General features: G+C 37.7%; 2 protein-coding genes across 2 annotated transcripts; both read right to left on the reverse strand.

Moving 5' to 3' along the window:
• Positions 1-795: 795 nt before the first annotated feature.
• LOC104600683 (uncharacterized) lies at positions 796-3,780 on the reverse strand. Its single transcript, XM_010263765.3, has 3 exons — positions 3,438-3,780; positions 1,169-1,265; positions 796-1,068 (listed from the first exon to the last, which is right to left on the reverse strand). The coding sequence occupies exons 1-3, from the start codon at positions 3,697-3,699 to the stop codon at positions 996-998; spliced, it is 432 nt and encodes a 143-aa protein (XP_010262067.1). The 5' UTR covers positions 3,700-3,780; the 3' UTR covers positions 796-995.
• Positions 3,781-6,011: 2,231 nt separating this feature from the next.
• LOC104600684 (uncharacterized) lies at positions 6,012-12,924 on the reverse strand. The gene is made up of 10 exons (XM_010263766.3): positions 12,263-12,924; positions 12,073-12,167; positions 11,751-11,818; positions 11,607-11,650; positions 11,287-11,364; positions 11,044-11,197; positions 7,059-7,211; positions 6,848-6,958; positions 6,609-6,674; positions 6,012-6,503 (listed from the first exon to the last, which is right to left on the reverse strand). The coding sequence occupies exons 1-10, from the start codon at positions 12,574-12,576 to the stop codon at positions 6,405-6,407; spliced, it is 1,182 nt and encodes a 393-aa protein (XP_010262068.1). The 5' UTR covers positions 12,577-12,924; the 3' UTR covers positions 6,012-6,404.
• Positions 12,925-13,786: the final 862 nt, after the last annotated feature.

Genomic DNA, 13,786 nt, shown 5'->3' on the forward strand with positions numbered 1-13,786 from the left:
CCCACCCCCCCCCCACCGGTTACGCGGTGAGAGAAAGAGAGGGCGTGGTATAGCCGTAGGGACTAGGGAAGGAATTCAGTCTGTATAGTCTGTTGTTACACAATACGTGGACACTTCTCTGTCATAACTCTTAACTAGCCACGTGTCCATCCATGACGTAATGCCCAAGCAGTCAAACATAAACGAGCCATCATCCAGGGTTTTTGCTGTTATATCGCCTCGAGAATGACAGTCCGTGTCGTATCGGATTATCAAAGTTCAAAGGGCCGTCCGATGTGGTATAGGTGTAGTAACTGTACAATTCTACTTGTACCAGTCCATATCGTGTTGTATTTGTATCAGCCTTTATCGTTTAATTGATTGATCCGATCTATATTGGTTATTAACTTGTTAAACAATAAACAAAAAAAAAAGTCAGCTACACCAGACAATTCTAGTCACTTCAGAGTCCAGATCCAATCCCCGACAGACGATTGTGGGTCCATCCCCTTGATCGCACCGCACCGAGCAGATAAGGGTCGACCAAAAACCCTTGGCGGCTTCTATTACTCGTCCTGATGCCAGTGATTTACAGGGTTTTATTGGAGTCTAAGACGAAGGCCCCTGACGCATCTAGAGATTTTGATCAATCCCATCGAGTAGAGAATCCTGATCCCGGACCGAATCAAAACTCAACCCCATAACGTAATCGCGATCCAATCACTCTCCTCTAACATCCAAATAACTGATTCGGAGGATCATGCCCTATCCTCCCTCATCGGTTGGACGAATCGTCGAATCCCAAAGGCAAGAGAATGTCAAATAAGAAGGACTAATCTTCGGCTACATTTCGGTAGAAAAGAATTCCTGCATTGTCAAATAAAAGCCAGGAAAAGAACAGGGCTATGTAATTGTAAGCAGAACCACCGTAAAGCACAGACTTCTCGTTGGCTTCTTCATGAACAAATTATGAGATGGTTGTCCAACCCAAAAAAAAAAACAAAAAACAAATTTTCTCATGGAGTGATTCTTGCTCGTCCTTTTGCAATTCTTCGAGCAATCACTTTCCGTCCACCCTTCGTCTCCTTGCTGTTTATACCCAATAAGAACATCGATTAAAATAGTAAAAGTTCAACAATTTGTCATTTGTTTGCACCATGATATCATAGATGAGAAGGGATGGACTTACCGAGCAAAGAATCCATGGGTTCTCTTACGCTTGATGTGGCTGGGTTGGTATGTTCTTTTGGGAAGCAAGAGCATTGTTGCACTGGAAGAGCCTTCTCCTAAATAACAAAAGTTCGCACAAGTTTAAGATATTAATAGGACACACAGAAACTAAGAACCATAAGGTCAAAGGCATCTAAGTATAAACATGATTCGGACAATCGTGTCTATTCCTATTCATATGATGTGTATCCAGATTTTAGGATAAAAACTTCAGAACAAACGAAAATTCAAATCTAAATTCCATCTAAGATTTCCTTGTTTTAACATATGGAACTAGACCTACCAAATAGGGGCTTACCAAGACATTGTTGGCCTTTATCCTACTTTTTTCAGTCTGATGTATAAGTTGATATTTTCGCTTCATTTCATTTCATTTCTTTTTCTTTGAATGATTTTAAAACAAACATTTTAATTTTTTTAAGCACATAAAAAGCAGAAAAGTAACTCCATGTTCACCAATCACCAATGGATTTATCAAAGGATCACCACTACTTCTTGGCTTCATTTTTATTCATTTTTTCTTTTAACAAATACATTTTTTCTTAATTTTTATGACTTTCAAAATATTTGAAAATTGGCATGCCACATGTACAAATGACATACCAGATAAATAACTAAAAGCTTTTGTGTGTTGCTAATAAGTCAAAAAGATCTTCCATGTGGTAAAATTCCCTCTAAAAGAATTGTTTTTGGAAAGCCATCAGTATATGACTCCATTACCCTTCAAATTATCTGCATTGTCTGGCATGTATGCTCTTCACCATGGTTAAATCACAAAAAGACAAGAACACTCTAACCCCAAGCATTTGCACAAAAATCTATGTAGGTATTTGATTGGAGGAATTAGTTTACCAAAATCACTTCTTCAAGAACCAGTGATGGTAGTTTGGGGAATTACTGACTTCTCTAAGAATACGAGTTTGATAGAAATAATGCTGATAAGGTGATGTTAAAACATTCAACTGTCGTAATCAGCAAATCAATTCCTCCAACCAATCATCACCTCTGTTAAAATTTCATCCTTTTATGATTTGATATTTCCGCAGACAAGGCCCACGATGCTATTACGTCTTTTATCTATGGACCAAATCAGACTGCACATTATCTTTATAATCTAACTTATAATGATATCCTTCTTCCTTCCTATGCCCGAAAAAAGTTGCTCAACAATTTTTTTTTTTTTTTTACAAATAGCACCAGTACTGAATTCTAACACCCCATACAATTCTAGGCATTTTTCTAAGCAAAGAACTTCTGCACACTATAACTCCCCATGTTTCAATGGGCCAACCGGTCAATTCATGTATTTTTTTGATGGCTAGGTAGCATCTGCCCTATTGTATGCCTCCTTCTGACCACACCTCCTTTGGTGATCCCCAAAATCTTGGCATCACATCATCAATCCAGGAAACTTTCCCAATTGTTATTTTCCATTTATCAAAATTTCGCTGGCCTCTGACTAGGATAAGACAACAACAACAACATACATCTTCAGCAGCACCTCTAGCATGGTCCAAATAGGCTACAAACCCAACAAATTGTTTGCAATTTAAGCCTCTCTTTGCTGATAATTAATGTGAAAGGCTCTCTTATTCATTGGGCAGGCAAATTAGAATATTGAATTACTTATTTCCAATTTTCAAACGGAAGGAAAGTTCCTAGAAATCTATGATGTCTTTCACATATTACACCTCCACCATAAGATGGAAGGCATCATATCCTTGTACAATGTGAATATCATAAAATAAACCTGCCCAGAGATACTGCCGAACCATTATGAATTATTGAATTATCATTAATCCATCCATCACAAGTCAAATTCAACACAAGTAGTATAAATAAATAAATAAATAAATCGACACAAGTGGCCAATTATCAGATGCTATTTCATTTACTGTATACCATCTATTATTCTCTGAAAGATTTTCTCAAATGTTAACGAGAAATGAAATTTCTCTCTGGATTCTAAAAGCTACCAAGGTACAGGAAAAGAAAAGGAGAAAAATACAGAAGACAAATAATGAAGTAAGAATATTAAAGTGTTTTACTTTTCTTTACAAAATCGTCTTCACAAAACTTAAAATTATTCAAGCACAAACCCGAAATCGTGAGGATCACAAAATTCATCAAGCAAATAAAATGGATTAGAACAATGCTTCACGCGATCTCCTTAGAACAAAAGGTTCCGCGACGGGAAATAAAAAGCGATAAAGAGCATATAAGATTACCATCTGGTAAGAAGAACCGAAGAGAGGGAAGCCCGCATGGATACAGAAAAGCCTCAGAAGCTACCTTCTCCGAGGCCCCACCACTGCATTCCAGCAAATGGAAAGAGGTATCGAAGTTGGAAGACGAAGGACAAAGCTGGGGAGGTATTCGAGAGCTCTGCAAGAAGAGGCTTTGAGTTGAACTTGGTTTCCCATGAAGCACTTGACTGAACAACCGACCAACGAGAGAAGTGCCAGTCCGCGCTAGGGTTTTGCTCCACATGGCCGTATCCCGTATGGGTATCGGCAGCACCTTCGGCCGCCTCTCTGCCCACACTGCTAACAGGTTCAAAGTATCGGTACTTAGATTAACACGGAAACAGGGTTGTTTTCATTTTTTTATTTTTATTTTTTCAAATTTTGGTTTTTAAACACGTTTTTTAATAATTTTTTTATTGAAATAAATCAGAAATATACGATACGATATGCCCAATAGTTGTTATATCGATACTTTGAACCGTACATAAATGCTTGATTGGGTTGTTTCGGTTTCCCCCGACCCTGAGACTAGACCTGTTCATGGGCCGGGCCGGGCTTTTACTGTGTATTAACAATTTTTTTTAAGGCTCGAGCCCGAGCCCGGCCCGATCATCGGGCCTACAATTTGGGCCCGAGCCCGGCCCGATCATCGGGCCTACAATTTGGGCCCGAGCCCAGCCCTCATAAAAAGCCCGAAGCCCGAGCTTGGGCCTGGGCCCGAAATTTAGCCTACATTATTATTATTATTAATGTTGAAGCAGCTGAATAAAAAGAGAGATAGATTGAAATTATAAAGAAAAGAATAATATATATATATATATTAAATTATAAATATATATTTTAATAAATATTATATTATTTATATATTTTATATAATATATAAAATACATATTATATATTTTATAAAATATATAATACTGAGTTGGGCCAGGCCGGGCTTTTTTGACAAATCCCGAACCTGGCCCGAAACACAGTCGGGCTTACTGTGTTAAGCCCGAGGTCAGGCCCGCAGGCCTAATTATATGACCAAGCCCGGCCAGGCCGTTGGGCTACCCGGCCCATGAACAGGTCTACCCGAGACAAGAGCAAGAGATGGGTCATGGCTGGGTCCTAGACTCCTAGGTTCACAAAACTCGGTGAGGACAATGGACCTGGGTGCAATTTGTATAAGGAACGGGCTTGGGCTTTATTTTCCAGTCCAGACGTAATTATGCCCAATCCAGTAGCGGCCTTCTTATGGAAAAATATCCTTTATTACCAGTCCTTCCTGAATCCTGAGGGAGGGGAGCTGGTAAAAATCCGTCTCATACTGTTCAGACTTTTACGAAGAAAATTTATAGCCAGATGGTTTATATTGACTTCAATGCTAACAAATTCAAAGCTGTAGGTTTGGATTTTGCACTTCTCTGTAATTAAATAGGTTGCCCCCCTGTTGAAACCCATATACGATTATTTCTTTATACCATATCATCTATGCATACGAGTATATGACCAGACCAAACCTTCCTAGTCTACTTTCTCTCACTTTATCACCTATCAGACCGACCCACTCTTCATCCGAATGCCTTCCCTTTACAGCTTTATGAATCAATGTATTTGAGGTTCAAAAATGCATCAAATTAGAGTTTCAAACAACCAACACATGGCATGGAGCAGACGTAAGATGTAATCTTCTGAATTAATGAATGAAATTTTGCCTTCATGTATAAACCCGATTTAAGTTTATCCATACATAAATTCATATCGTGATTTTTTCACCATTTTTTAAAGATGTTTTAATGCATCCAATAGCTTAAGATGCATTTCAGATATAAAGCTGCATTTAGAAGAGGTGTAAAACGTCATCAGTGTAAAAATACACTGAACCTTAAATATATATGGCCATTGTATTTTAAAATCGATGTAAAAAATTGTTTTAAGTTTTACATCAATAAAATCAATGTAATTTTTATATCGATTATCGATGTAAAACTTTAAATGTGATGAGGTTTTACATCTATCATCGACGTAAAACAAAACTGAATTAGAATATAGTTTCACATTGATAATGATTACACTTTTTTACCAAACACGTACAAAAACATACCGGTATAAATTTTACATGGGTTCTTGATTTACATCGCATCCAAATAGAGCGTAAATTTCCCCTGCAACGAAATTACTACACTTCCTATCCAACAAGCATTTCCTAAGCATATATCTTATAATCGCCTTTCTTTTGACTATTGGGCATATCATTGCATTGAAACTTGTTTATTTTTATTTTTTGGTTTGATGATCACCAAAAACAAATTGGAGGATTCAGCGAAGTAATAATTATAAGAGAGATGCAGTCGAAATTAGAATCTACCAAACGCCTTGTGTTGGATAGTTCCCAATTCCCATAATCTGGAGTTCATATTATTTTGTCAGTGGCAGATGCAATGATGCATGCATACCCAAGCCTACGTCAGGCTATCAAAATATTTCCATGTTCCGACAACAACACTTGCAGAAGGGAAGGAGGATGCGATAAACAAGCAAGCCAACGCGCAAGAGCGCAAAGCAGACAGAGACTTCTGGCAAAAGCTCAAATCTTCATAAAGAAAAAAAAACACTGACCCGGTCATCTTTTAATTACACCATGCATCAAGTATAACAAGAAAATCAAAATTCCCACCCAAATACACACAAAAAAGAACCCTAAAAAAATAAAAAGGATAGACATTTCTTTGAAACTGAACCACAAATATGTCAGCATCTCAGTAAACAGGACGACGGACCAGGCATATCATGGCATGCCAACGTAAGTTAAAAAGGGGAAGCTTCCGCTTTATAAGATACAAAAAAGGAAACAAGGAAGCACAAAAAAACCAGAATCAACTCGGCACTTTGAACTGGCAACAGAATAACCGTATCATTGGCCTCGAAATGTACACAAATTACTGACAACGTTGGTCCCAGGATGTTTCATTGTTCTCCCACAAGAGCAGCAGCAATCCATTCAGACGCAGATGTTTGAGTCTCCAACTCCACTTGTGAAGATAAAGTTAGGGGCGTAATTGCAATCTATCATACCACAAAATGAACAAAAAGTAAACAATTAGCCACGAGATGGAATGTTCAGAAACAAAGTAATAATCATGTTCAACGAGAACGAATGTTTTAACTCACGAATCCATTTTCAAGTGCTCTGAAATCAAGATCTTCATCCTTATCTTCATTCTCCTTGTCTAAAAACTACACTTGCAAAAAGACCGACTAAGCAACTCCACTCAAATACTAGTTTCTCTCAACAAAAAACAAAAATCAAGCAAATGAACAGTACGAATATTTTAATCCATGCCAACAGAAAACAGCATAAACCATTACTGTAGCCCACATTCTATCATGTTCAAGGTACCATCACATACCTCTAGGCGGAAATACTTCTTCACTGCTCGTTGTGAATCAGGCTTTCCTGCAACCCCAACTGATTCTATCTCCACATTCTTCCTTTGCGTGTTAAGACGACGTGCCGCTCCCTATGAAAACAAGAAACAAGGATGAGCTTCGAAAAGAAGAATGCATCTCATTCGTGCAAAGGCACCATGACCCATAGATTACTCAACAAAATACACTCACAGCTGCAGATGCATCTCGGCCGAGCTGTGCCAGCTGCAAGCCAAGGCTTTGTTGGTTGGACATGAAATGCCCAGCAGAATGGTGCCTGTTTGATGAGACAGCTTGCCAGCTTAGGACAGACCTCCACAAACTCTGTCTCGTGACTTTAAAGCCCTACGAAAATACAAGCATAACATAAATATAAAACAAAGATAGCAACGGACCAACAATTGCAAAAAAAATGATACTAAAGTTATCATGTAGCTAACTGCTAAGTCCAGAGTGAAGAAAGCAATTCCCGACAAGGTTTCAATGTCCAAAAAAAATTGTAGAAGAAAATTGAAGAAGAGGCAAGGAAAGAGAACAAAAAAACAGAGAAGAGAAAGTAACTACAATATTGAAAGTATAAGAATCTTTCTAATATTTGACAAAGAGTAACATTAGTACAAAAAGGCACCTAGATTGCCAGGAAGATCAAATTTCCTCCCCATTTGATGATAAATCCAATAAATAGCATCACCTGGGAAACTATTACAGATCTCCTTTTTCTCATCCTGATCAATTACAGAAAATCTAATTTTCAAGCCCTATCTGTGTCAATCCCATGGAACAAGTTCATGAGAGTTCCAAAGGAATGATATCCGATGAAGCAGAGATAGTATTCAATTCCTTGAGGATATCTTATGACATGGAAAGGTAAAGCCAAAAAAGTAGATAAGATTGTTCTGTCCTTGGGTTTTTCTCACTGTCTCAGTTGCAAGTGAAATTATTTAAGTTAATCGTCCCAAAACATTAGGGCCATTAACCAGTTTTGGTCCCAGATACCTGGGGACTTGAGATAGGTAGGTTGGATATGGACCTAACCTCTGGCATTTTTTTTGGGCACTAACTGGCTGCTTTCAGACTCAAAATTGCATTTTCACACTTATTCAAAGTCACTATCACTTGAGATTCATACCATGTAGGAGAGCATTGTGGTTTCTAGATAAGTTATTATCACTTATTCAAAGTCTTCTTTGCTCTGATACTTTGGTGCCTACTCCCTCTCCCTTGTTTTTCTAAATTTACAAGGAACCTTCTTCATACACAACTTGCTATTGGGAAGGAAAACCCTTCACAAATCACAAGGACCACCTGATTGGACTTAAATTATCTACCATTTTCAGTGATCCATCAGAGCAAAGAAGAAACACTCCAGTAAGCTTTATCACTGGGGGGGAAAACTTAACTCCAATCAAAAGGTGAACACGATGACCTCAATGGAGAGAAATGCATAATGTTTCTGCACCCATCGTGCAAACCCTTGTACAAATTAAAGACAAACACAGAACCATCATTAGATCATAAATTCATAATAATAATTTCCAACAGACAATTTAACTCCAAGTTGACCACTAGAAGGTTACATGTTTACTCCAACCACAAGGTGAATACGGTGACCATAGAGACAATATATCCATCATTTGTTTGCCCTTGATGTTATGCCCTAGGGATCATAACATCAACAACACAAATGCAGAATCAATTTTTTCAAGGACATAATAGAACTGCCCCACCTTTGGCCAACTCATTAGCTGATTTAGGAACTCCGCACTCTGCCCAATGATATCTGTCCTAGATGCCTAAAATCAGATTTTTCTAAGATCTAACAAAACCACCAACCAACAACGACTTTCATTCAGTGCAAGATACTAGTGAAATACATCTGAGGTTCACCTATCACCATCATGCCCCTGGCATAACTAGTTTTAATCCCTCAACCAATCGAGAAGAGGTCAAGTTTCAGTGTACATTGGAGCATAAAACCCTAGGGAAAGGAACTGAAAAGGTGAGCAACAGGGACTATTCAATCCCATACAACCTTATCCAAGAAGTAGCAATCAAAATGAGCTTTGAGCTTACCTTTATGAGGAATTCCAACAGATAAAAACCTTTAAACAGGTGACTATGAAAAATAAATAAAAAATAAAACTTTCTCTAGTTCCTTACAGTGTTATCCAATCAAAAGTCCCAGTTCCTTGTAGCCAGGACACAGTGGTCAGTGCCGAATTTTATGATTTCCACAATGATGTTGATTTCAGGATGCTAATCCTTGAAGATCTGAGTACCTCTCTCTGGTCAATGCTCCATACAAATAGCATCAAGACCAGTGTTCCACATTCTATTAAACAACTTTCAGTTGACCAATTATATAAAGGATTTAAAAAACTGATTTGAAAGGAGGGAAAAACTCATGCCATCTCTAGCAGGTGAAAAAATAGCAGGATAAGATGTCCCAAGCCACATCACAGTGTTAAAGGGATAACAGGCTCCCCAAAGTTGAAACTGACCAAGAAAATTATAGCCAGAACTCAATCTGTTTATAGAAAAGGGTTCTCATTAACAAAACCCAAAGTTGAAACTCAACAATCAAAATTCTTTTAGTTCATTTTTCAGGGGGTAGCAGTGTAATTCCAATATAAAAAGAAACATCAGGACTATGAAGAGATGACCATTTCATCAACTTCTTACTTTCCTTAACAATCATTGAGAACAATTTCTCATCTCCATAGGGCTATAGGGACCAAAAAAGATTATATACAGTTCAAAAAAGCAAATATTGTCTGGGCACTATCAACAACAATACTGAAAACAAAAGAGAACCATGGTTTAATAATCTAATAATCTGATACCGAGGTTTGAGACTAGATACAGTACATAGTACTATTCAACGATCATTAAGGTCTCTCAATGGATTTGCTCCAATACAGTAGGTACAGAGGAAAGCTCATGAGGTTGCAATGTCAAGTTGGCACTTAATCATTGAATAAAATCTAAATCAAAAAAATCAAAAAAATAAAAATAAAGTATGTCTAAGGGTTTGTTTGATAACAGCTGAAATTATGTGATAGTGCTCTTCCTTTGTAATTCCTTCTTTTTTCTCTCTCTGGTGTACATCTTCTCATGTACCTCTCTTTTTTTAATAAAATCTTAGCCACTTTTTGCTCAAAAAAATAATAAAATATTCAAGGGCCAAAAATCTGCTATTCTTTTAGTCAAAACACCCTCAGCCATTAAGGAGCCCACAACCTCCCTAAAAAATTATTCACTAAAAGACAAAGCAATACGCCTTTTGGTTCAGCCAGTTCATCTGTTATCAAATGCCCCCTAAATCTGCTACTCTTTTTGAAGAAAAATGAAGGAAAAGCTTGCTAGAAAATCAAACCTAAAGCTTTATCCTTTGGCATCAAAGAATAAGATCATGCACTGGCTGAAGAAATTAACATCATACATAAAAGGAGGGCTGGGAAGTGGTTGCGATAGAGTCCTGGAGAAATACAAGTACACTATCCTTCTATGCCTAAAACTTTAGGGTTTCAACCATTTCTGAGGTTAAAGACATAGAAGTTAAAAGCAGCTTCCTGTAAGCTCCAGAAGAATCTCACTGACTTTACGATAGATCCTGGCCCAAGGTCAATGTGTTAAACTCAACATTGAACTCTCTAGATGCCAGAAGTCAGACAACATAAGAAATTAAGAACTCAAGGGTCTACTATTAATTCAGTCAACTACCTTATTACACATAATCTTTGTAACCCAGAGATAAATATCAATACAATCACAGTTTAAGAAGGCTAAATCCAATAGGCTTTTATATAAAAGAGATGGTTAAATTAACAGAGCATCATATCCCTATCTAAGAAAGATCAGCTCCCCATGAACAACTGTTTTAATAGATGGTTTGGGCATGTGCAGAGAAGGCCATCCACAAGCTAGTAAGAAGTTATCTGTTATAAGTGGAAGGGGCTAGAAGAGCCAAGGGCAGGCAAAATGGGACATAGGTTGAAGCAATGGGAAATTATTCAAGGCCTGCAATTTAACAATGGATATGGTACTGAACAGGATGGGATGGCAGAGCTGGATTAACCTCATACGGTTGGGACAAGGCTTAGATGGAGATGATGATGATATGACATGATTTGCAATACTTCCAACAAAGTTTACACCATGCTTGAGAGAGACTAACCTTATTTGTCAAGGGAGAAGTAGGAATTTCTATATTCAGTGAACAACTTTTGGGGAAAAGTCCCTTCTCAATATCTCTTATGGCAGCATGTATTAAGGGCAAACAGACCTCTACTGCATCTTTAAAATCACTTTCACGGTTTTCGTCCTTCTTCCTACCAAGAGAGTATAAGGAAACCACATTATAGATATGTTCAGTGATGAACAAGCATACATCATAACAAGAACAAGAGCTTCGACTGACCAGTTAAGTGATATTGAAAGAGATGGTATGCCGCAGAGTAAAGCTTCTCTAGCCCCAGCAACAGCACCCGAGTAGTATCTGTAGGATCTCCAAATAAGAGAATCATTTCTTTCAATGAATAAGAAGAAGATATCATACACGCTAAATATAAAAAGACAACCCATATAATATATTACCATATAATGGCATCCAGAAGTTAGATATAAATAAATCAGCAGCGTTCATAGACTTTTCCCACTTTCAATTGGCAATACCGTAAGGAAGGTAAGAGGTAGAAGAACTAAATAATGATAATGCAAAGGTACCGGCACAGTACTTACATTTGATGCCCACAACTTGATCCTCTGTTGATTCCGCTGATTACCTGAACATCAAATCAGAAACTCACATATGGCCTTAACATTAAGACTAGATGGATTGCAAAATATATAAAATCTCTACGGCAAGAACATGTAAACCCATACCAAAGCAGGCTTAGACCACGAAAACAATGCCCCTGACAGGGCTAAGGAGACACAATCTGCAGGTGTTCCTGATTAAATAAACGACAACAAGAGGTTAGCAGATAAAAGAGGTAGTGAAACAACATAAAAATCACCAAAAGTTTACGAGCATAAACAAAGCAATAACGACATAAGGTTCAGAAGTCCTAAAGACAGTATCCAGAAAGTGGTTCAATTTTATCATAACACTGTAATTTTAAAACGAAATTCCCAAACCCCCAATTCAAGTAAACAATATGCTAAAATAAACTCCAAAGGGAGAAAGCAGAAAATATGGCATTACCACAAACTTCATAAGCTGTAGCCCCGAGAATTTGAGCAGAAGTCACAGCAAGTGTCTCACGAAGAGTCACCGAGTGACCCGAAACAGATTTATCCCTATGCCACCCAGCAATCAAAGGAATGAAATTGGATAAAATCCCAATACACCCAAATGGAAAGGAAAAGACAATAAAATCAAAGAGAGCACCCACGATTGGGGAGCGCAGACATGAACATTGCATCGACCTTCTCGGACCAGAGCGTCGACCAGGAAAGTAAGGCCCGGTGCCTCGATTCCGTCCGCATTAGTGATTAATACAACAGGTTTTGAGCAATCTTGGTCGGAATTTACGCCAACAGCAGCCGAAGAGGAAGGAGGAGGAGGAGAAGAAGAAGAAGAAGGTTCGGAGGATTCATCCGTCTTCTTGGACTGCTCGTCTTCGCCACCTTTCCTGCTAATTAGAACCTCTTGTAGATTAGAGACTAGAGAAGGGGGTAAGAAGTTGTTCTTAACAGAAGTCGTCATCGAAGAGTAAATTCTTCTGTTATCAGAAATTCTATCACAGAAACAGATGGGCAGAGAAGGGGATGTGATAAAACTGATGATGAGAGAAGAAGACGAAGGAAGTGAAGGTTGGTTTTGTGTTGGGAAGGCAAGAAGAGAATGAAAAACCCTAGAACGCAGAAAAGAAAAGATAGTTCCGTAAAGGATGGTAATAAAGCGGTGATACAAAGGGCGTCCTGCCCGGGACAGACCCAGTCTAATGGCGTTATTTAGAGATTTATGAAGCAATTTGAGACTTACAGAGAGTAGAGACTACTACTAGTAGATAGAAAATGGGGGAAGGAATTCAATTGCTTGTTCAGTTGTTCCAGTTGAAACTTGAAAGGGGAAAATGGTTAAAAATTAAAATGTGATTTGATTAATTTTAATTTCGCCAAATTAGACCCAGATAATTTCATTTTAGAAAAAGTTATAATATAAATCACCGGATTAGATTAAGTTAAACGGTGTTTGGGTTCGAGGTTCAAAACTTTGATACAATACATACACGGTATTTGTAAGTTCCCGAAACGCCTGTTTTAAAGGTTCCAGGGAATTTTTATTTTTTAATAATACAATTATGCTCCCCTTTGAAAAATTTGAAACGAAAAAAAAAAATAAAAAAAAACGGTGTAATACTCACCTAAAAACACCCGATATGCGGGCACATTAGATGTATCATATTTTGAACCTGGGGAGAAGTAAATAAAAAAAAAAAAAAAAATTTTTAGACTGCATTCCATCTCAGAATTCTGGTTTGAATTGCACATGTATAACAATTTAAAATTATAAATACCTTCACCACCGATAATACTTATATCCACCTCTGAATTGGCATTAATTTCCATCTGGCACTTATCCTCAACTATACAGTGGAGTGAGGATTTCTATGGTAGACTGAATAATAAAAACCCCCCAAAAAAAACAAAACATAGAGGGAGGATAGAGCAGTAGTGGTAAAAAATATTATGGAAATTGGTATCCATCGCTGACTCTGAGAAATGTTTTAAAAACTGATTAGGAACCGGAACCTCTTTGGCCACTCACCAGCAGTTCGATCATCCGGTTTGAATAGATGGGCTCAGTTTTAAATTAAAAATTAAAAAAAAATGAAGATCAAAAATTATTATTCGGATCAAATAGGTCATCAGTTGAACCGTTCAGAGCCTCAAATCAATTGGCCATTGACCAA

This window comes from Nelumbo nucifera, chromosome 8 (assembly GCF_055504915.1).
Source record: "Nelumbo nucifera cultivar China Antique chromosome 8, China Antique-T2T, whole genome shotgun sequence".
NCBI classification, from domain to species: Eukaryota; Viridiplantae; Streptophyta; class Magnoliopsida; order Proteales; family Nelumbonaceae; genus Nelumbo; species Nelumbo nucifera.

Excerpts from the sequence above, each read along its gene's own strand:
- LOC104600683 (XM_010263765.3), bottom strand. The coding sequence starts at position 3,699 with ATGTGGAGCAAAACCCTAGCGCGGACTGGCACTTCTCTCGTTGGTCGG. Across the intron at positions 1,266-3,437 it reads TCGGTTCTTCTTACCAGATG|GAGAAGGCTCTTCCAGTGCA; the intron begins GTAATCTTATAT and ends TTTGTTATTTAG. Across the intron at positions 1,069-1,168 it reads ACCCATGGATTCTTTGCTCG|CAAGGAGACGAAGGGTGGAC; the intron begins GTAAGTCCATCC and ends GGGTATAAACAG.
- LOC104600684 (XM_010263766.3), bottom strand. The coding sequence starts at position 12,576 with ATGACGACTTCTGTTAAGAACAACTTCTTACCCCCTTCTCTAGTCTCT. Across the intron at positions 11,365-11,606 it reads TCAAGTTGTGGGCATCAAAT|ATACTACTCGGGTGCTGTTG; the intron begins GTAAGTACTGTG and ends GAGATCCTACAG. Across the intron at positions 6,675-6,847 it reads AGAAGTATTTCCGCCTAGAG|TTTTTAGACAAGGAGAATGA; the intron begins GTATGTGATGGT and ends TTGCAAGTGTAG.